The sequence below is a fragment of the Pangasianodon hypophthalmus genome, chromosome 14 (genome assembly GCF_027358585.1).
Source record: "Pangasianodon hypophthalmus isolate fPanHyp1 chromosome 14, fPanHyp1.pri, whole genome shotgun sequence".
Classification (NCBI taxonomy): Eukaryota; Metazoa; Chordata; class Actinopteri; order Siluriformes; family Pangasiidae; genus Pangasianodon; species Pangasianodon hypophthalmus.
The window spans coordinates 4,384,125-4,405,908 of NC_069723.1; the positions used below are offsets into that span (position 1 = coordinate 4,384,125).

At 41.2% G+C, this 21,784-nt stretch overlaps 1 protein-coding gene across 6 annotated transcripts; it reads left to right on the plus strand.

Moving 5' to 3' along the window:
• The first annotated feature begins 1,578 nt into the window (after nucleotides 1-1,578).
• On the plus strand, nucleotides 1,579-20,425 carry fam131ab (family with sequence similarity 131 member Ab). 6 transcript variants are annotated; one of them, XR_008303708.1, is made up of 8 exons: nucleotides 1,583-1,898; nucleotides 2,150-2,194; nucleotides 8,116-8,252; nucleotides 12,898-12,991; nucleotides 13,132-13,314; nucleotides 15,221-15,352; nucleotides 17,123-18,933; nucleotides 18,970-20,425. XR_008303708.1 is itself a non-coding variant. In XM_034310798.2 (7 exons), exons 2-7 carry the CDS (start codon nucleotides 2,164-2,166, stop codon nucleotides 17,614-17,616), a joined length of 1,065 nt encoding a protein of 354 aa, XP_034166689.1. In that variant the 5' UTR covers nucleotides 1,579-1,898; nucleotides 2,150-2,163; the 3' UTR covers nucleotides 17,617-20,425. The 6 variants fall into 6 exon arrangements, 5 of the variants coding, with proteins under 5 accessions (XP_034166689.1, XP_053095916.1, XP_034166692.1 ...); XM_034310798.2 differs by having other exon boundaries at nucleotides 1,579-1,898; nucleotides 15,221-15,346; nucleotides 17,123-20,425; XM_053239941.1 differs by having other exon boundaries at nucleotides 17,123-20,425.
• Nucleotides 20,426-21,784: the final 1,359 nt, after the last annotated feature.

The following is a 21,784-nucleotide window of genomic DNA, read 5'->3' on the forward strand; positions in this document are numbered from 1 at the left end:
TGAGTCCCACATTTTCACATAAGATAAGAATGTGAGCCTGATGTTGTTGAATTAACTTTATGGATTATGGTGTTAACCTCGTTTACCCTCTTAGATTTTAAAGAAATAGTTTCGTAAAAATATTGAATTTAGATAGACAGACGAGCTCTATGTTGCAGAAAGGGGTGGAGCCACCAAATGGACCTGCTCTATGTAGGGGGAAAGGGCGGATCCACCAGACAAACTAGCTCTATGCAGTAAATAGAGGTCGAGCCACCTGATAGACCTCCTCTATGGAGCAGAAATGGGCGGAGCCAAAAGACAGCTCTGCTCTATTTAGCATAAAGGGGTGGGACCAACAGACAGGCCCGCTCTGGGTAGCAGAAAGGGTTGAGGCCAGCAGATGAATACGCTCTATGTATTGGAAAGGGGAGGGTCCACCAGACGCAATATGTAACAGAATGGGGCGGGGCCAACATGCTGACAAGCACTGTGTAGCAGAAAGAGGTGGAGCCACCAGACAGACCTGCTTAATGTAGCAGAAAGGAGTGGGGCCACGAGATGGACTCGCTCTATGTACTGAAAAGGGGCGGAGCCACCAGATAGACCTGCTCTATGTAGCAGAAAGGGGCGGGATCACTTCATGGACCCGCTCTATGTAGCAGAATGGGGTGTGGCCAACATGCGGACATGCTCTGTGCAGCAGAAAAGGGCAGTGCCACCAGTAGATATTAAGAAGAAGATAATGAGCAATAATGTGGAGTTTGTACTGCACCAGTTAATACACACACTCTCAGAACTAAGGGTTCTTCAAAGGTTCTTTAAGGGTTCAATTTTCTTTTGCTTCTACAAAAGGGTTCCACTTGGAACCCATTCTAACAGGAAAACGCTTTGTTGTAGGGTTCCATCAGAGAGACAACCAAAGCGTTTTCTGATGAACATTGGACAGGTTTCCTTTCAGCAGATAGCCGCAAAAAAAGATCTAACTACTGTGGTTTTGCGCTGTCCAGTTCCTTCACTTTCTCTGTCTTAGCCACCAGCCTCTACTTTTGTTAAAATATTTCTGCTGCACTGTTAAAAAAAATAAATAAATAAATAAGCAAGAAGACGGAATTAGCCTTCATTAGCCTTCTAAATCACGTGATCCAATTAGACGCCTTTTATTGGATGTAGAACTTCCTGGTCTGTACAAAATCTGAAAAAGCATGGATTATCTTTCAAATTCCACAACTTCAGCACTAAATAATTTAATATTTCAGGAGAAAAAAAGTGAGTGTAAAATTGTAATGCATTAAAATAGGTTTCACAGGAAAATACATTTATTTGCCTTTTATTGTGTCCTTCTAAAAGGCGGAAGTAACGAGCTCGAGCTGTTAAATGAAGTAATTTAATACACACAGAGAGAGGTATGCAATTAACCAATCAGTGACGTCAGCGCTCGTGTCTACCTGCACGTGCACTGGCTATACCGCCGCTCACGTGAAGCATCATTTACACATTACTAATGTTACTGAAGTAAATGTGTACTGAGCTCTCTCTCTCTCTCTCTCTCGTTTGTCCAATCACAACTCGTTCCGCCTCCATATATCTCGGCTCGTAGGCGGAGCTACACCGACCACGATTTATTAAACGCAGTTTCCGCGTGCAGGATTTCTCACTCATTTAGCGCCCCTGTACGATCGTGCAAAGAACAAAAAAACAAAACAAAACAAACAACGTCGTTGTTGGAAGCGCGCGGACTTCACACGGAGGAGATTGGAGAAGTGAAGAAGAATAAAGAAGAAGAAGAAGATCCGAGCTGCACGCGACGCCAACCAACCAATGCTGCGGCCACCGCCTGGGAGCTCGAGCACGCACGCGCTGTCCCGCCGCCGAGGTGCTGAAACACACGCGTCGAGTCTTCCCCGCGTGACGTAGTGGTGAGTGTGGGGGAAAAAAGAGAAAGGAATGAAAAACAACAGGACACAGAGAGAGAGGAATGGTTGCATGGGCCACGTGCGGGAAAGCAAAACAGCAAAGTTATATAGATAACCGAAGAACTAAATAAAAAAAAAAACGCGGAAACGAGCAGCGCGCGCTTAAAGAGAGGGACACGGAAACGAGGGGTTTCCTTCCGCCTCACAGAGAGAAAGTGTGTGTGTGTGTGTGTGTGTATGTTGATGCACTGCAGGTCAGTGTGTAAGCATGGGCTGCGTCGCCTCCAAGACCCCCGTAGGTAAGCGCCGCACTTCCGCTCTGCCTGCTCCGAGCACGAGCGATGCACGAGAGACAGAGAGCACTTTGTGTGTCCGATCAGCGCACGTTAAATAACGCCCGAGCTTTATCTGTCTCGGCTCGAGCGTGCTGCTTTGTGCACGCGTGGATTCTGCAGGATTTTGATGACGGCGCGCGTGCGTGTGTGTGTTTGTGAGTGCATGGTGGACGGTAGATGGTCCGCAGCGCGCGCGCGCGTGTGTGTGCGAGACTGTTGAACGGAAACGGGAATAATGCGGACTGTATGCTGCTGATGCTGCGCTCGCGACCCTGCAACACCTGATTACAATACAAGCATGAAGGAAAAAAAAAAAAAAGCATGATGAAGATGCAACGGCGCGCGAGAACCCATTTCGCCGTTGCTAAGGGACGAGGTTGCGCACGCGGAACGAATATAATATAATATAATGCTGCTCCAAAAGTATTGGCACCCTTCATGAAAATGAATATATACATAAGTAATACATGGGGCGATACTGACTTTAACCCTTATGATCCATGACCAAACTATGAAACTATAATTCTGTATTAATTATGTTTTTCAAACATAAAGGGTTCTTCAAAAAATAATGGCATCCCAATACAATAAATATTGGTTAGACAGTTCCTGTAATGTTTAACAAGGTTTGGAGACACTTGTAGAGTAGAAGTGAATTTTTCACAGTATGATAACCTAAAAATAAAAATATCACAGTATTAATTAATAATTAACACTTAAAAACACACACGCTGTTGGTGAAAATTTATAACGAAATCTTTGTATAAACGTCTGTTTACATGGCCTTCTGTATATAACAAAACAAACAAACAAAAAGCTCAAATCCCTTTTTTGTTCTGCTTTCTTTTTTCAGGAATAGTTTTCTGGATATGTGCGTGTTCACTAATGTAGTCGGAGGATGTGTATGTGTTCAGTAATGTAGTCAGAGGACGTGTGTTGAGTAATATAGTTGGAGGATGTGTGTGTGTTCAGTAATGTATTTCAAGTATGTGTGTGTTCAGTAATGTAGTCAGAGGATGTGTGTGTACAGTAATGTATTTCAAGTATGTGTATGTGTTCTGTAACAGAGTTGGAGGACTTGTGTGTTCAGTAATGTAGTCAGAGGGTGTGTGTGTGTTCAGTAATTTAGTCGGAGGACGTGTGTGTGTTCAGTAATGTAGTCAGGGGACGTGTGCGCGTTCAGTGGTGTAGTCAGAGTACGTGGGTGTTCAGTGATGAGTTAGAGGACGTGTGTGTACAGTAATGTACACACACAATGTACAGTAGTTGGAGGAGGTGTGTGTTCAGTAGTGTAGTTGGAGGACTTGTGTGTTCAGTAATGTAGTCGGGGGACGTGTGTGTGTTCAGTAATGTAGTCGGGGGACGTGTGTGTGTGTTCAGTAATTTAGTCGGGGGACGTGTGTGTGTTCAGTAATTTAGTCGGGGGACGTGTGTATGTTCAGTAATGGAGACGGAGGACGTGTGTGTGTTCAGTAGTGTAATTGGAGTATGTGTATGTATTTGTAATGTAGTTGGAGGACGTGTGTGTGTGTTCAGTAATAAACTTTTAGTTTAGGCCGAGGGGGGGTTGAATCTGAGTACAGATACGGATATTTGGAGCACAGGTGCAGATGCAGATACAGGTGCAGGTGCAGACACAAGTGCAGGTGCAGGTGCAGGTACAGATACAACTACACATACAGGTGCAGACACAAGTGCAGGTACACATACAGGTGCAGACACAAGTGCAGGTACACATACAGGTGCAGACACAAGTGCAGGTACAGGTAGAGGTACAGGTATAGATACAGGTGCAGGTGCAGATAAAGGTGCAGGTACAGATACAGGTATAGATACAGACACAGGTGCAGGTACAGGTACAGATACAGTTACAGGTAGAGGTACATATTCAGATACATATACAGATACAGGTGTTATTGATATCATTAGTGTGTTACCTTACTGTACTTACTAGTTCACCTCGGCCTCGCCCTAATTCCCCACAGGCAACGACTGAGACGAGCCCTGCGTAAAATATAAAAGTCAAACGCTGCTTAGAGCCAAGACACACACACACACACACACACACACACACACCGTGTTAAGTTTAGGTGAGGTCATTTCATCCGTCACAGTCTTCCAGATGGCCCGAACTGCTGGTGGCCTCGAACCTTTCCGCCTGTTGCTCAGTGTGACGCGGTGAATGTTTCTCACACCAGATGGACCCGATACGGACAAACGGGGACAAGAAGAAAAATTCCCAGTGTTGCATTAACGCCTACAGTGTTGAGTTTGATCGTACTGTGTGTGTTTTTTAAGAACACTGTAGATGTGCATTCAGAAATGTGAGAGTTAACGTAACACAGTATTACATTAACACCTGAACTGTTTATTCGGATTAGGTGCTATTTTATTGGACACTGTAGCTGTTAGTTAAATGCTGTACACAGTGTTTGTGTTAATTGTTAATTGAACACTACCAGTTATTTCAACACAACTAGAGTGTTCATTTCTAGCCAGCTAACCTTTTATAAATACTTGTACAACACTATTCACTGAGCTACTTCATCAAAATTTGACTGAACACTACAGGAGCTAACTGAACATGTTTAACACTAGTTTAAAAACAGAGTTAACTGAAATGTTTAAGGGATGATTCGACACTCAGTAGGTTAACGTCACTGGGGATAGTTCAGGATTAATTAACTCTGTAGTGTTTATTTGTGTGTAAGTATTATTCTATTCGCTATACAATTTAACTAAATACTTTCGGATTGAATTGGACGCTCTGGCTTTACATAGTGTTTGCATTAATTCGCCACTAACAATTGTACACTTTCAGAGTTATTTAAACACATCTACAGTGTTTGTTTTTAGTCAGCTGACCTTTATCTTTATCTGAAGTGGATGAGGGATGATTCGACACTGTTTATATGAATTCAACACTGTAACTTGTAATCCAGTGTCCTAGATGTGATTTCTAGGAAATACACAGCGAATCCATTCAGGGTTGTTGGTGTTAAAGTGACAGGGTAAAGAGTCAGTGATATTAATTCAGCAGTGTAAAGAGGTAATTCAATACTTTAGGTGTTACATCAATGCGACATGTTTTTATTCGACCAATACATATATTAAACACCAAGAAATAAACACTTTGAAATGAAGTAAATCTACATCTCTAATTTTTGATTATGATATCTGATTCTGATTAAAATGTGAATCATTTATGATTTGATTCTGATTCATTTTTGGATTCATTACAGATTCATTACTGAAATCCTCACAGGATCCGAGCTGAACCTCGATAAGCGCCTGCTTTTAAGTTACGCTGAACATCACAGGCGTGTGGATTTTGGGATTAAAGAAAAAGTCCAGCATGATTCATGATTCACATTTTAATACGAAGTATTTCAACACTGTAGCTGTTCATTCAACACTGTAAAAGGTAATCTAACGCCATAACAGAATTGTCAGAGGTGTTTCATCTGCAGGTGTTAAACACTTTTTCTGCAATTCCAAACTACAGTTTCTGGATTTATGCTAAGAATCCTGAGAAACACTAGAATTCAAGCACCCGTGGTCCGTTATTCCGACACAACGCCTCACACGCGACGATGTCTTTCAGCACGGATTTGATTTCATTGACTTGAGTGGGTCGAGGGGTGAGGCTGTAGCCTCCCACACACTGCTGTGTGCAGTGAAAAGACCCGCGGCGTATTGGGTATCAACCAGAACATAAAACGTGCGATGATAAAGAGGAAGTGCAACCCAAGTCGCCACTGTAGTGAGGGCGTTTATAGACTGTGCTGAAATGCAGGGTACAGTAGAGCTGTAACTCATACCACTTCACTACCTCGCAGGGCAATTAGCATAAGTGCAGGGTGACCGCGGCACCTGATGCAAAATTACCAATTACCTGATACATTAACAGGTTTCTATACTTTAGCGGTAAATACTGTGTGCTATCTTCTCTGTAGCTTGAGATCTGTCATGCTAATCATTTAGCATGATAGTGTTTGCAGAGACGAAGAAGGAAAAACTGGAAAATGTAAACATAAAAGTAAAGCTCGTGTTTTACTTTGAATCAGGAATTCAATATCCTTCAAAATCTTATATTTGTAGAATACCACAAATATCTCACAACAATATTAGCTGTCTAGCTAGCTGTAAATGAACAAACCCCTGAAAATCTAGCTAGCTCTAGTTCAAGAACAACATATATAAATAAAGCCAGCTATCTAATTTTAGAGAAAGAGTCCAAGCAAAAATTGGGTTAATGTTAGAAACAGATAAGACAAGAAAAAAACACAGCTTGTCATGTTACCGAGGAACCGCGAAAAGCATAAAAACTCCTCCGTCCTGAAGATGTCAGAAAGCCTGAAGTTACAGCTCTGACTGTTACAAAGTGCTGACACTGGAGACTCCTTCCAGAAATGTTAAATCAATTACAGAAAACTGTAAGAAACAATAACGTATTAGAATGAGAACACTCATATAAACCTGCACTACTGTCAGAGCTGCTGTTATAGAAAATTAATCAACATTTTCCGACCAATCAGAATCCAGAATTCAACAGTGCTGTGGTGTATGTATTATTATAGTTCATATCTAAGAATGTAAACATTAAATACTCCACTATAATGCATAAAGTAACTGAGTATTTGTAAATAGCATGGCCTGTTGGGCAGGAAGTGATGTCACCTGTGGCATTTGGGTGTGACGGTTGCTTCCTGGCGGATATGCACGGATATCCGTGTGCTTGTGACCCCTCGAGATTTGCTTTAAGCGGGTCTGCAGTCTGTTGCATGAAGCCCTGAAACAGAATCATGTGATGTTTAACTGCGACTTTGTGAATGCATGCATGAGTTTCATCAGAAATGAAACGCTGCACGAAGGAAAGTTCCGTATTTAGAACAATGCACTAAAATACGAGCTGCCTCGTTCCAAACAGTACACTCGGTTGCCATGGTAACTGACCGAGTACTGTCGCTGGTCTTTGTATATTATGGCAATGGCACCTAATATCGACGCTTTATCTCAAAATTTATGTCAAACGTTTGGACAGTGGAAAAAAACAGTATTTAGTTAAACATTATGTATGTATTAATGCTATATACTTGACTTTAAGGCATAAACTTTAAAAAAAATAACCATCTTATGTAACGAATCATTTTATTTCTCCTGATCATCCAAAGAATAATCAGCGTAGATTCTTAACTAGCTGTTGTTAACCGTTTTATTCTGCTAATTCATTATAAATTCATTTACAATGGCAATTTTTCATTATTTTTGTAAAAAAGAAAAAAACTAGTTAGTTGGCTGAAATTTTGGTGCATCTGTAATGTAGAAATATTTAATTTTAAATATTTTTTTGCTTTATTTAAAAATGATTAAATTAAAATATTAAAGAATTACATTTTTTAAAATGTATTTCCAAAAAATGTTAATTTTTTTAAAATGATTTTATTATGTCTTACAGATGAACAAATATGTCATTTGTAAGTATATTTGCTTTATTTACATTTATTTGCTTCTGGGAGTGACGTCCTGCTAAAAGGACTGAAAATTGTTGCATTAATTAATTATTTAGCCTAAAAAGAAAGTCTTAAAAATTTTATGCAACCATACAAAAAAGCTAATTAATAATAATAATAATAATAATAATAATAATCAGCATCCAGCACTTTTTTTTTATTCCAGTGTATCCTGAATTTTTGTTTTATTATTATTTTTTTATTTAATTTTTTTAAATTTATTGTAATTTCAGAAGCATTCCTTTCACTCTTCTGAGATCGTTAAAGGAAGTGAAGACTGAAGTTTATATTAAGTCTATATCAGGTGCCGAGTCAGTACGCTAACATGCTGTATGCTGTTATGCCACGTGACGATGTTGTTCCTCTCCACAGTGGCGGGCGGACGGTTTCGTGTGGACTGGAGCGCTGAGAGTTCCTTATCCGACCTCACGCTTTTGGGCAGTAGCACACGCGGCAGTTTGTCACGTCTCCTGAGCGTACCGCTTGAGGAGCTGGACCGTTACCTCGAGGTGCCAACGTTTTATTTTCAAAAGCTTTGTGTGTGTCAGAGCGTCTGGAAATAGCAGCATCCTGAACTCCTGTTCTTTCAGCCGCCCACCACCGAGCCGCTTCGAGCACCGGGAGCCGAGACAGAAGGAAAAGAGAGCGTCTCCCACACACCACTCAAGCCGTTATAAAGAGCCGCCAGAAATAGCACTCTTTGTTGTCTCACTGTGAGCGCCATTCACGTGCCATTTCTCTCATTCGGTAGTTAATCTCCTCGCTAACGGCGACGTGTGATCAGTCATGCCTAATGTTACCTTAGAAAGTACAAAAATAATTATTCACTCAACTAAAAGAAGAAATCCATGAAATATTAGCTAATAAATCCACTTTAAAGCAAACACAAGACAAGATTTAGCAAACAAGGCTAAACACTAAACTACCATGTGTTTGCTAGTAAATACCATATGGTTTAGTGTTTAGCCTAACAACTAACAAACAACACAAGAGACCGTTTATGAGTTAGTGTTTAGCCTAACAAACACAACAATATCGTTTTTAGCAACAGACACTTTAGTGTTTCGCCTAGCAAACACAACACAAGACACACTTTAGGTTTTAGCCTAGCAAATGCAACCCAAGACACACTTTAGGTTTTAGCCTAGCAAACGAAACGCAAGACACACTTTAGGGTTTTGCCTATCAAAAGAAACGCAAGACACACTTTAGGGTTTTGCCTATCAAAAGAAACGCAAGACACACTTTAGGGTTTAGCCTAGCAAATGAAACACAAGACACACTTTAATGTTTCGCCTAGCAAACACAACCCATGACACACTTTAGGGTTTCGCCTAGCAAACACAACCCATGACACACTTTAGGGTTTCGCCTAGCAAACACAACCCATGACACACTTTAGGTTTTAGCCTAGCAAACACAACCCATGACACACTTTAGGGTTTCGCCTAGCAAACGAAACACAAGACACACTTTAGTGTTTCGCCTAGCAAACACAACACAAGACACACTTTAGTGTTTCGCCTAGCAAACACAAGATAGCATAAAGATTTTAAATGTATATTTAAACAAAGCTGTTCTCAATCAAGCTTCAGCTGAAACAAACTTATCTTCACTCATTTTCCTCAGCATCTCTCACTGTACTGATTAGCTCATTAGCATAAATAATTAGCATAACTAAACTGCTCGTTCTGTTCTCAGTTCCCAGGTTTATGAATATGCATGAGTAAACATGCAGGAAACACAGAACACAGTGGGACTTCACTTTCAGAGTCTCCATTTCCAGTCTCAGTGTCTCACTGTGACAGTGCTAGCGTTTGCTAAGCTAATGTTACCATAACAACCATGAATTTTGTTCATCACTATTATTTGCTAGTTCAGTTAGCTTGCTTTGTTAACACACATGTTTCGTGAATAAATGTTCCAGGTCAGTTGTCACTACAGCTAACTCATTAATTAGCGAGTTCTGAGAGTTTAGCATGTACCAGCTGAGGGGGAAGACGAGATTATCTTAAATTGTCTGAAAATTATCGCTTCGTTTTGAACGAGTCCTTCTCTTTCTGCTCTCTGAGCTTTCAGGCTCAAAACCGAAACTATTTCTGATATTTTTCTGCTTTCAGTTAATCAGCTATCGCTAATTAACCCCCCAGTTAGCGACTTGTGAATCACGTGATCAAATTAAATGCCTCCTATTGGTTACAGAACTTAAAGAGCTTTGCAAAAAAAAAAAAACACCAAAAAAACAAACGGGGAATATTTTTCAAAATTCTACAACATTCTGCGATATAAAGTTTGATTTGAATGTGAAGTTACAATACATTAACTCAGCTTCAACTGAAAAGTTAAATTTACTCTCAACTTCCAAAAGGCGGAAGTAAGGAGCTCGAGCGGGTAAACGCTCAGTGCACGTGCACGTACCGGTTATAATTTTCAGCATCCAGAAGGACTGTGTTTAGTTCAGGATGAATTATTAATTGTTATAAACTCATTAATTAAAACTAAAAGCATTTATCTAACATAAAGCGTCAGCGTGCAGAGCTGCGCTCCCTGTGTGAGTGAGTGTGTGTGTGTGTGTGTAGAGGGAGATTTTGATTTGGAGCGCGAGCCACCTTATTGAACTGTAACCGTTCGATGTGACGTGACGCGCGTGACGTCATTCGGGGCATCGCGGCGACACGAGCTGTCCCATAGACCCCCCCCCTTCACTCCCCCCTTCACTCCCCCCTTTATCAACCCCGGGGAGACAACCGTTCCTTGGTGACTGGTTGCTATAGAAATGCTGGTTTTTCGGCGACAGAATTAGAGACCGGGAGGACGCGCGGAGAGAGAGAGAGAGAGAGAGAGACAGACAGAGGACGATAACTGAACGGCGACGTGGCATGTCTGTTGTGAGGAGCGGTCTGGTCTCGTGCAGCCGGTTCGCACATGGAAAAGCTGCTGTTCCTCTGCGGCGCGAGCGGCGAGCCGGCCACTGTGGTACTCTATTATTTTCTCTCTCTTTCATTAAATTCTTCCTTTTCCTATATCATACACAGTGTGTGTGTGTGTGAGAGAGAGAGAGAGAGTGAGAGAGAGAGAGAGAGAGAGAGAGACCGTCCGTGCGCGTGCATGCATGCTTTAACCGTTCGAGAGGTTTGCATTCAATTCATTTATTATTGTCTTATTTTGTTTTTGCTCGTGCGATTATGAGGTCGCTGTCCAAGTGCTGGGCACGACACCGGCCTGCGCGTGCGTGCATTCGTGTCCCCAAGCCAAGCCAGCCCCCCCCCCCTTTCCCCCCTGCTAACGTGGTGCTGGTGTGCCGCGATGTTTCGCGCGCGCTCTCTAGCAAAACCTCTCATCTCTCCTTCTCTTTCCCTTGTCTTGTATTAATGAGCATCTCTATGACGTGCGTGTGTGTGGTGAATACAGCGAAGCAGCGCGCGTTCGGATTGTTCGGTCGGCCGTGCCGTTATGAAACCTGTGGCGCGCGCGCTTGTTGCTGTGAGAGAGAGAGAGCTCGCGCGCTAAATAATGCCAATATAGAGCGCGTCAGTGAGAATGAGGCTCTCGAGCTCACCGGAACCTCATTTATAGACCGTCGTTAAGATGCTCTCTCGCGTGCGCAGGCTTTAAGGTTGTTGTTGTTTTTAAATTTTATGCTCATTCTGTCAGGTGCGCGAGACCAGTTGCACACAAGCAGGCCTACGAACAGGTAGTGTGTGTGTGTGTGTGTTTGTGTGTGAGAAAGAGATCGCGCGCGCGTCCAAAGAAGATACGCGGTTAAAGCGGAAGTCATTTTACACACCTAGATTAGATGACCCCCCTTCTCCTGACACACACTCTCACACACACACACACACACACACACACACACACACACATCTCGTGCAAGGGTCCTTCATCACGCGCCTCGATATCAGTCACTCATCATCATCATCAGCAGCAGCAGCAGAGCTCGCGCGCGCTTTGTGCATTTGGGTCAGACGTTAAAGCGATCACTTGGTTAATGAACACACACTGAACCTGAAACGCGCGTCGCGCGCGCGGCGGACAATAAGGCGAGCGAGCGTGCGCACGTGCCACATCGTCGCCGAGACTATAAAAAGCAGCGTGGTGCCGCGGTGACGTCAGCAGGCGAAGGAGCTTCAGAGAGCGCGCGCCTCAGAATAGGGAGCTAACAGGCTAACCCATTACTGTTATTATTACTAATGTGTTTTATATAGAACTGAAATTAGCTGGAGTTAAATTGTACGAGATAAAGACATTATTATTGTTATTATTATTCTTATTACTTTAGTATTTTCGTCTTGTAAACACTGAGTGTCATTGCTGATAAAACTACATTCGAATAATTTAATGAAGTTTTGTTTTTCAGTAAAATGCTACACATTATTTCAGTGTGTGTAGAATTTAACTAAATTGAATTAAAAGTTCAAAAAAGTTGTTTCTATTGCACTCAGAAAATCAGGGCATGACTTTTTAATTTTATGGGGGAGATATTTCATGGTGGAAGAAGTCAAACCAAATTTCTTTCTTTCTTTCTTTCTTTCTTTCTTTCTTTCAAGGTGGAGCAAAAATCAGATGTGGTGTAATGTTTAAATGTATATTTTTTTTATTATTCATTGCAACCTTGAGCAGCATTAAGAGAAACAGGATGACGGCAGAAGTTTGGCGTGATCATTACTCAATATTTACCAGACCCTTTGTTTTATTAGCTCCGCCCCTTGTTCTCCGCCCCTTGTTTCCTGTTGGCTCACACTTTTTTAAAGGACCTAAAAATGATCCAGTTCTGGAAGCGAACCACTTTCTTTTCCCTGCATTTACACATCCTTTCACGTTCCAGTGAACTTTGAACATTTTGTCTGAACGCTGCTTTACAGAATTATTCTAGATTATCAACCTCATCCTCCTCATCCTCCTTATCCTCATCATCTTCATCCTCCTCTTCATCATTCTCATCCTTCTCCTCATCATCCTTTTCCTCATCACATCATCCTTGTCATCCTCCTCATCATCCTGCTTATAATCCTCATCCTCATCATCCTCCTTCTCAGTCTCCTCACCATCAGCATCACCATCACCCTCATCATCCTCCTTCTCATCATCCTCATCCTGCTCACCATCATCATCATCACCATCATAATCCTCATCATCCTCACTTTTTTTTTTCAGGTAAATGTTGATGATCCTGTCACCATGTTGCCCAAATCCAGAAGAGCTCTCACAATTCAGGAGATCGCAGCACTTGCCAGATCCTCGCTTCACGGTACACACACACACACACACACACACACACACACACACACGCACACACACACTTTTTCTTCTACACATCTACCCATTTCTCCTGTACATTTCTTCCTTTCTTCCTTTAATATATATGTGTATGTGTGTGTGTGTGCGCAGGTATCTCTCAGGTGGTGAAGGATCACGTGACGAAGCCGACAGCAATGGCGCAGGGACGCGTTGCTCATCTGATCGAGTGGAAAGGATGGTGCAAACCCACAGACGCTCCCAACGCCCTCGAGTCCGACTTTAACTCCTACTCAGATCTGTCCGAGGGCGAGCAGGAGGCCCGCTTCGCTGCTGGTCAGTGTGTGTGTGTGTGTGTGTGTGTGTGTGTGTGTGTGTGTGTTTTCGTATTGTAGCTACCAGCCATATTTGTGTTAGCATATTACCAGAAGTCACTCTGCAGTCGAAATTAACTAGCACATGTAAGGAAACACAAAATTAAAAGCCTATCTAGCATACTAACTTATTTTTAGTAACCAGCATGTTTAGCGAGCTACAGATGCTGCCACTCAGGTTGTGTTACATTAGCTAGCTAACTAAATGTAGCAAGCTAATGTGACTCTTAAGTAAAACGGCTAATAGAGGCGGTTAAGTTTAGCCTTGTTTAAAATATTTTCATAATACTGTATATTATGAAAAGAGTAAGCTAACTAATGTAATTATTTAACTAGCTAGCAGCATTGGGTACTATGGAAACAATTTCTGGCAATCTACAAGCATTAATATAACTTTTAATCAAAACTGAAAAAAAATATTGCAACGACATGCAGGAAACTTGTCAGAACAAGAGTCCACGATTATAGCCTAAACGCTCACCATGGTTTAAGCGTCATTAGCATTTTTTAATGTTGTCAGTTGAATCATAACTAGCCGACTAGCATGTTGCATTAGCTAGACAGCGCTAATCTGTGAGATTTATGAACACTGCAAAGACAACGGTATGTAGGTTGTAGCATGATTTAAAATATTATCATGTTGTATTAAAAGATTAGATTAAACACTGGCTAGCCAGCTAAATAACTTAATACAGCTAGCTATGACCTGTCAGGTGAAGTCAGGTTAACTAGCTAACTAGTCATTTAATTCACCTATTGCTAGGATATTTAATATCTTAATACATTAGATTGACAATAAATACATAACTAGCTAGCTAACAAATTAATGCTAGCTTACATTAGCTAGCCAAGTGTAACCATGGAGACGGCTGAAACCATGGACTGAAATCACTGTTAGAAAATAAAAATAATGGCAAAAATAAATGAAGAAAGACAGGCAGTTACAGATTGTAAACACACACGCTGTGAAGAGAATTATGGGATGTCTGTATGTTGCCATGGGAACAGGACAGATTTTTACCTCAGGAGTGCAAACAGTGTTTTAACGTACTTTGTAGCCAAGCAGCTCTTTCCTGAAAGTTATGATGATATTTTTATAAAGTATTGGAGCTGTATAATTACCACGAGTGTGTGTGTGTGTAAAATCAGTTGAGAGTGTTTGTGATATCACCTGCAGGATACTGGCTGTCTGCCTACATTCTCTCTCTCTCTCTCTCTCTCTCTCTCTCTCTCTCTCTCTCTCTCTCTCTCTCTCTCACACACACACACACACACACACACACACACACACAAACTCCACTCCTGGGAAAAATGCCAAACACCAGTAGAAAGGCTGCAGAGTGTGTGTGTGTGTGTGTGTGTGTGAGAGATGAATGGGCTGAATTGATCTTCACAGTACAGAACAGATTGAGGGGCGGATGGAGAGGGGCTGCTGCACTCTGATTGGTCGATTAAAAGGATGCAGGAAATTGATCCAAACTTGCTGAATCATACGGCCAATCAAACGTCAGCGTATATTTCTCTGTGTGTGTGTGTGTGTGTGTGTGTAAATGCAAACTCATGATTTTGTGTATGCGACAGCGAGGTCACATCAGTAGAGGACACTAACGTGTGATGTCATCGGCATGCGTCATCGTGCTGTCAGTCAAACACCAGAGAGCTTTGTGTGCCATAAAATTAAACCGTCCCCATGGCAACGTCCCGCCCTCTACTGGAGTGTACCATTCAAATATTGAAACAGAGTGTGTGTGTGTGTACAGTGTATAAGTGTGTTATGGAGTCATGTGCTATTTGTTTAGTATATAGGACTACCTGCTTGTGTTTGCTGATGATTTGTGTGTGTGTGTGTGTGTGCGTGTGTGTTTCAGGTGTGGCGGAACAGTTTGCCATTGCTGAGGCAAAACTTCGCGCCTGGTCTTCAGTAGACGGAGACGAGTCGAACGACGATTCATACGACGAGGATTTTCTGTCTGCTAACGAGCCCACCACACAAAGTACAGGTACACACACACACCCACACACACACACACACACACACACACACACACACACACACACACACACACACCACCCGAGTCCCTGCCCTTGCAGTCAAAAACATGTTAAATATGCATAATTATTCATGACTAATTTCAAAATAAGTAAGGAAATGTAATCTTCTTAAAGGGAAGAGATTAAAAAAAATAGTAATTTCTTAAAGGGACAGTACCCCATTAACAAGCTGAAAAAAAAAACAGAGGGAAAAGATTAAAATAATAAATAAATAAATAAATACTACCACTACTACTAATAAATAAATAAAGAAAGAAAAAATTTCAACATTTTCAGTGAGCACTGAGCAGAAATAATAAAAAAAAATACACACACACATAAATACTATTACTATTACTAATAATAATAATTTGGTACTAATATTACTAATAATAAATTGGGATACAAAAATACCATAAAATTAGACTTGCTATTTCTCTAAATGTCAGAAGTAGCCTTTTGCTGATAGTTTTTTATTATCACTCCATTTTTTATTCCTAATCGCTCTTTTCAAGCTCCTCAGTCTGTGTTTCTGGCAAAGTTTGGCTCACGATTGCAGTTTCCATTCATCTGTTTGAAGTAAATTTCCAAAGCGTGCATTACATCAGCACTCGAAATGTAAACTAAAGGTTTGCGTGTGAATAAAGCTGCTGTTTATGACGAGGAGAGGAGACTGACGTAGCGAGCGAGTGTTCCAGTGTTTCTGACGTGACTCTGGACTCACACTGACTCTGACGTGAATCAGGACACGTCGTTCTGTCCCAGTGCCCTGCTTTCATTCAGAGATATTTTCAACAAGCACCGAGCAGAAATAGTCATCATCATCATCATCATCATCGTCGTCATAATAATAATAATAATAATAATAATAATAATAATAATAATAAAAGCAGTACATTACCGACTTGCTTTTGTCCAAAGTCCAATTCTTTGGTTTGAAATGTGATTTTTTTTTTTGTTTTTTTGAAGGCAGCGTGTGACTCATGGCACATTCATTCATTCATTTATTCATTTATTCATTCATTCATTCATTCATTCATTCTCTCTCTGTCTCTCTTTTCATTTTGCTGCTCTGTGGCGCAATTTGATATCGCAGCTTCATTTCTCCTGCAAGTTTAATGTGCAGACAGAGAGAAGAAGAGATGAGGAGAGAGAAAAGAAAAGCAATAAAAAAGAGAGGTGGAGCTGAAAGACAGTGGGAGAGAAGTGTATAAATGTTACATGAGTGGTTTTACATGAGTGATACGTTAAAAAAACAGATAAAAATATAAATAAGTAGAATAAAAATGTAACTTCTCAAACAATTAATAAAAAACATTTTTTTAAGTACAATTATTATTGTTATTATTGTAATATTATAATTCTATCATTTGCGGTGTGAATTGGATTTAGATTCCGTCTGAAATCCAAATTTTATCCCTTAAATTTATGTTTAATATTTTAGCTCTCAGATAGGGATGGGTGATGTTTAATAAAATTATTATAATGATAAAAATATTCTTTGATTAAAAAAAATTGTGTTAAAAATGTTAAGAATTGTGAGCAAAAAGAAAAAGATTATGTGGAAGTACATGGTTAAATTATTTCCCTTTCGTTGTATTTTCAATAGCAATACTTAGGAATAAAAAACATGTCAAAACTAAACAGCTTTACACCACGGCGCTGCTGAATCCTGGTTGTGATTAATAAAAAGTGTAAACGTTTTACACGCACACTCACGCCGTGTCGTCTTTCTGCAGATCTCTCTTCGTACCCTCATTACCTGCGCGACCTCATACACACTCGAGTCTGCGAGGCTCGGCTGCGTGAGGCTGAAAGCGGCGTCGCCGTCGACCTTTCACCTCCGGCGGGGTTGCCAGGGTCACCGCCGGACACACTGGGGTCCAGCACGTGCAGCCTGGACGAGACACACCCACTGCTGCGTGACCTCGGTCGCTGTGGCGATGACCTCACTGCTAAGATCCTGGGCGCTCTGCACAGCAGGGAGGACCTCTTACTTTTGGCACACCTCCAGCGGGCAGGGCAAAGGCGGGGCCATTCATTCTCTGAGACGTTTGAGGACGACGATGCACCTTGCAAAGACTGCAGGGGCGGGGCTTGGTGCACGCCAGAATATTCTGCACGGAGGAAAGTTTCAGACGTCGCATCATCCGGCGTGGTGTCGCTCGATGAGGAAGACGAAGAAGAGGCAGATGAAGACGCAGAGGAGGAAGAGGAAGACAGAGAGCAATGAGCGTCCGCCAGGCTGTTTTGGTCACACCCCAGTTTCTGTTTGGAATGTTTGATTCGGCATGTTTGTTTTAGACTCCGCCCCTCGCATTTGCATACACACAGTTGTCTGTTGTGGACTATATATATATTTTTTTTTTTACAGCGTCTCAACAATCTTTTCTGCAGCACGGTGGAGAGGAAGATGATGAACTTGAACTGGAGATCACGCCTTTAAAAACATTTACAAGAAAATGATGTTAAAAACGAACGTGACAAAAATGGCGTTAAAAAAAAGAGGAACGAAAGACTGAAAATTCTCTTCTGCATGTGTCGCAAGTTGAATGCTCGAGCGCTCGGGTTTGCACCGTCCAGTCCCTTTTTGCACGGATTTGTGAATTTTGGCTGTCCTGTTTAGCTCCGCCCCTTTTCTCAAGATCACAGGCCCCATTGCATTCTGGGTCCTGGTTGCGCATCCTTTGGGCATGGCTGCTTGCTACAGAAACTCTTAACATAATCTGCCAAACTGACCGCCGTCACAATCAGCGCCGAGAAAATGCTGGAATGTTGAATGTTTGTACCGTGACGGGAAAATGTATTTCAAAACCAAGCATAAAAAAAAAAAGATTGATTTTTTTTTCTGGACTAGTTTTGTAATCACTCGTTATTATTATTATTATTATTATTATTATTGTGTCACAGTATTTTGTTTGCTTTTTTTTGTCATAAAAATCTACATGTGATGTGAAGAACAGAAAAGTGTTGTATCCACCCGAGGATTTGTGTCGAGGACGTTTCAGGGTTTGTGGGAAAGTCGTTCTATTTTTGTACATGTGATTTTTCGCGGCGTGTCCGTGAGCGTGTGATGCGTCAGAAACACTCTTCTCTCTTTCTTTATGACAGAAAAAAAACTCAACACATTTCTTTAATTGTGTCCTTCAGCTTTATTTCTTTTGAGAGGAACGATGTGACCGTGCTCGATGTGCCCTCTCTGAGAAACCTCTCATTTTTCTCTTTATCCTCCATAAATGTCAAGCACTGTCTGTCTGTCTCTCTCTCTCTCTCTCTCTCTCTCTCTCCCTCTCTCTCACATACACACACACACACACGTTCAGTGGCTAATTTTGTTTGCTGACGGTCGTGCTTTGGTTACCATGACGATCCACGGTTCCCTCAGACTACGTTACCAGGGTTGTCAGTCTGGCTGTTTGTGAAACTTTGATTGGCTCTGACGGATGGGTGAAATCCCGCCCACCTGTTCACCTGTCGCTTTAAAAATGACAGGGAAGTTTGTATGCATGTTGGACACTAACCCCACCTGTGTGTATGTGTGTGTGTGTGTGTGTGTGTGTGTGTGTGTGTGTGTGTGTGTATGTAGGTGTTTGTGTGGCTAGCTACTAGAACACACTGTCATTCATAGGTTTCAGATTTCTCCACAGATTCAATGTTTATGGTTCAGTGCAAAAGTTTGTGCACCCTTTGAACAAAGAAGGAAAATTGAATACAGATTTTCCAGCGTCTTCTGCACCTGCATCCAAACTGTTTTTGTGTGTTGGACATACCCACATTATGGTTCTTTGTAGATAAATCAATAGAAATATTACTTTATAGAAGACTTTTCCCCTCATTCAAACTCAATAAACAATGTGGGGGTGCACAAACTTTTGCAACCAACACTGTTGTACAATAATGAGACCGTTCTTTGGAGTGCAGTATTGTTCATGCTCACTACTGTAATACTGTGAACATGTATTTAGCTCTTTGTGGGGACTGAATTGTCAGCCATGATGATAACACATGCTGTTTTTGACAGTGGTTAGACCCCATAAGAAAAGAGTTTTTTTATACAAGATACACACTCCACACCTATAATAAGACCTATGAAACTATACTGTCTGTGTGTGTGTGTGTGTGTGTGTGTGTGTGTGTGTGTGTGTGTGTTGGGTATCGCGCAGGGCTTTTTGGCACCTCAGGGGATTTTACCACATCGTGCCTTTAATGCCAAGCGTGCCATCGACTATACGTCAGTTTCATTAACGCCACAGTTTATAAGATAATGTTGGTGATTAGTATATTACTTTTTAAAGCTTTTCTCTCCATCTATCTGTCTGTCTTTCTTTTCTGTCTCTCTGTTCTACCTAAAAGTCTTTTGTGCATCGCTCTCTATCCCTCTCTCTGTCTCTCCCTCCCACTGATGTTTCTCTCTCCTTCTTTCTCTCTGTCTGTGTCTATCTCTGTTTATCTGTCTCTTTCCTTTCTTTCTCTGTTTATCTTTGTCTCTTTGTTAATCTCTCCTTCAGTGTTTCTGTTCTTTCTGTCTATCTGACTTTCTTCACTTTATCAGAATTTTATAGAATTTTATTTCTGCCTATCTGTCTCTCTCACCCTTTCAGTCTCTCATACTGTCTTCCTCTCAGTTTCTCTCACTCTTTCTTTTCACCTTATCAGAATTTTACAGTTTTGTGGGTGGAGCTTCGGCTCATCACCAAGCTCTTTTGTTATTGGTGGTCTGTGCTGCCTGTCATAGTGATTGACTCGGTTTTTGGCAGTTACACCACATCACGAGTGGCCTCATTACACACAACTGGGTCGACATTGAGCGTGCATGTCTGTGTTTGTGTGTGTGTGTGTGTGTGTGTGTGATGGTGGAGTTGTGTCCAAAATGTCTATCCAGCATGATAGAAAGAGAGATAAAAGAATAAAAGAAAGTAGCGTCTCAACACACAGCAGTCTTAACTGTTCACACACACTCTTAATTAAGACGTTCTGTGATCGTCTAAGGTCTCAGACACACACACACACACACACACACACACACACATACACACACACAATGAAAGAAGTGCAAATCTACAACTGAATTCTGACTAAAATGATGATTAACAAACTCACCTTTGTTTATTTTTTCTGTTTTTCTTTATTTAATTGTTTTTATTTTTCATGAAAGTATTTGAATGCTGGTTGTTCTTTCTGCATCTGCCTTGTTTTAAATTTATCAATAAAATGATCAATGTTATTTGCAAAAAAAAAAATGTGTCAATATGACTTTCACATGCAGACAAAAAGAAACTGATGCTTACTGAGCGACTGTGTCCCAATTTTTGACCAGCAGTAGGGGACAGTCTGACCTGTGGTAAAGGAACGGCTGTGTCCCAATTCTTGAGTGACATTAAGGGAACCTTGTAGAGAAGGTTGTGTCACAATCCATAACAGACAGTAAGGGAAGGTCATGTCCCAATTCAATTTTTGTCCAACAAATAAGGGTAAAAGCAGTAACTAATCAAATATGTGATGCAGAATAAGGGAAGGTCATGTCCCAAATAATGACTGATGGCTGAGGAAGGGGTAGTGTACAAAGAGAGGGCTGTGTCCCAATTAGTGACCGAGATAAAGAGAGGACTGTATTTCAATTATTGATCACAGTAAGGGAAGGCTGTGTCCCAATTTTTGGCCAGCAGTAATGAACAGTCTGACCTGTGGGAATGGGAGGGCTGTGTCCCAATTTTTGACCGACAGTAAGCGATGTTTAATTAGTGATCAACATTATCAGCGGGATGTGTTCCAATTACTGTCTGATACTAAGAGATGGGTCTGTCCAATCTGTAATCATCAGTAAGGGAAAGTCGTGATCCAATTATTAACCAGCAATAAGTGTGAAATCAGTAACCAGTAGAATACAATAAGGGAAGGTCATGTTCCAAATAGTGAGACAGGTGAGGAAGTGAGGAAGGGGTAGTGTACAAAGTGTACAAATCAGTAACCAAGAGTAAAGGAATGTGTTTCAATCCGGTTACTGATGACAGTAATGGAGGGCTGTGTCCCAATTTCCAGCATTAGTTTCAAATTGTTTGCCAGGAGTTTCTTGCCGGTGTTGGCATTTAAACTATATCATTTTTTCTCTTTTCATCAATAATTTTGTGCTATTGTTTTTATTTGTTGTATTTTTCACTTTCCCCTTCTGCCGCATTTTCATTTTCTCAAAGAACTTTCTCGCTTTCGTTTTTTGTCTAAAGACTGCAAGCTGAGGCCATCCACAATGGCGCCGTCTAAGGTATGTTAAACACTCAACATGGCAAACATTCAGCTTTTCAGTGTGTTGAGTGCAGGATGTTTAGTCATTCTTACTTCATCGTTAGTACTAGTTTTGTGATAAGTGTATATTAGTTAGCTCTCTGATGGAGAAGATTGCAGCA

Excerpts from the sequence above, each read along its gene's own strand:
- fam131ab (XM_053239941.1), top strand. The coding sequence starts at position 2,164 with ATGGGCTGCGTCGCCTCCAAGACCCCCGTAG. Across the intron at positions 2,195-8,115 it reads CGCCTCCAAGACCCCCGTAG|TGGCGGGCGGACGGTTTCGT; the intron begins GTAAGCGCCGCA and ends TCCTCTCCACAG. Across the intron at positions 13,315-15,220 it reads GGAGGCCCGCTTCGCTGCTG|GTGTGGCGGAACAGTTTGCC; the intron begins GTCAGTGTGTGT and ends TGTGTGTTTCAG.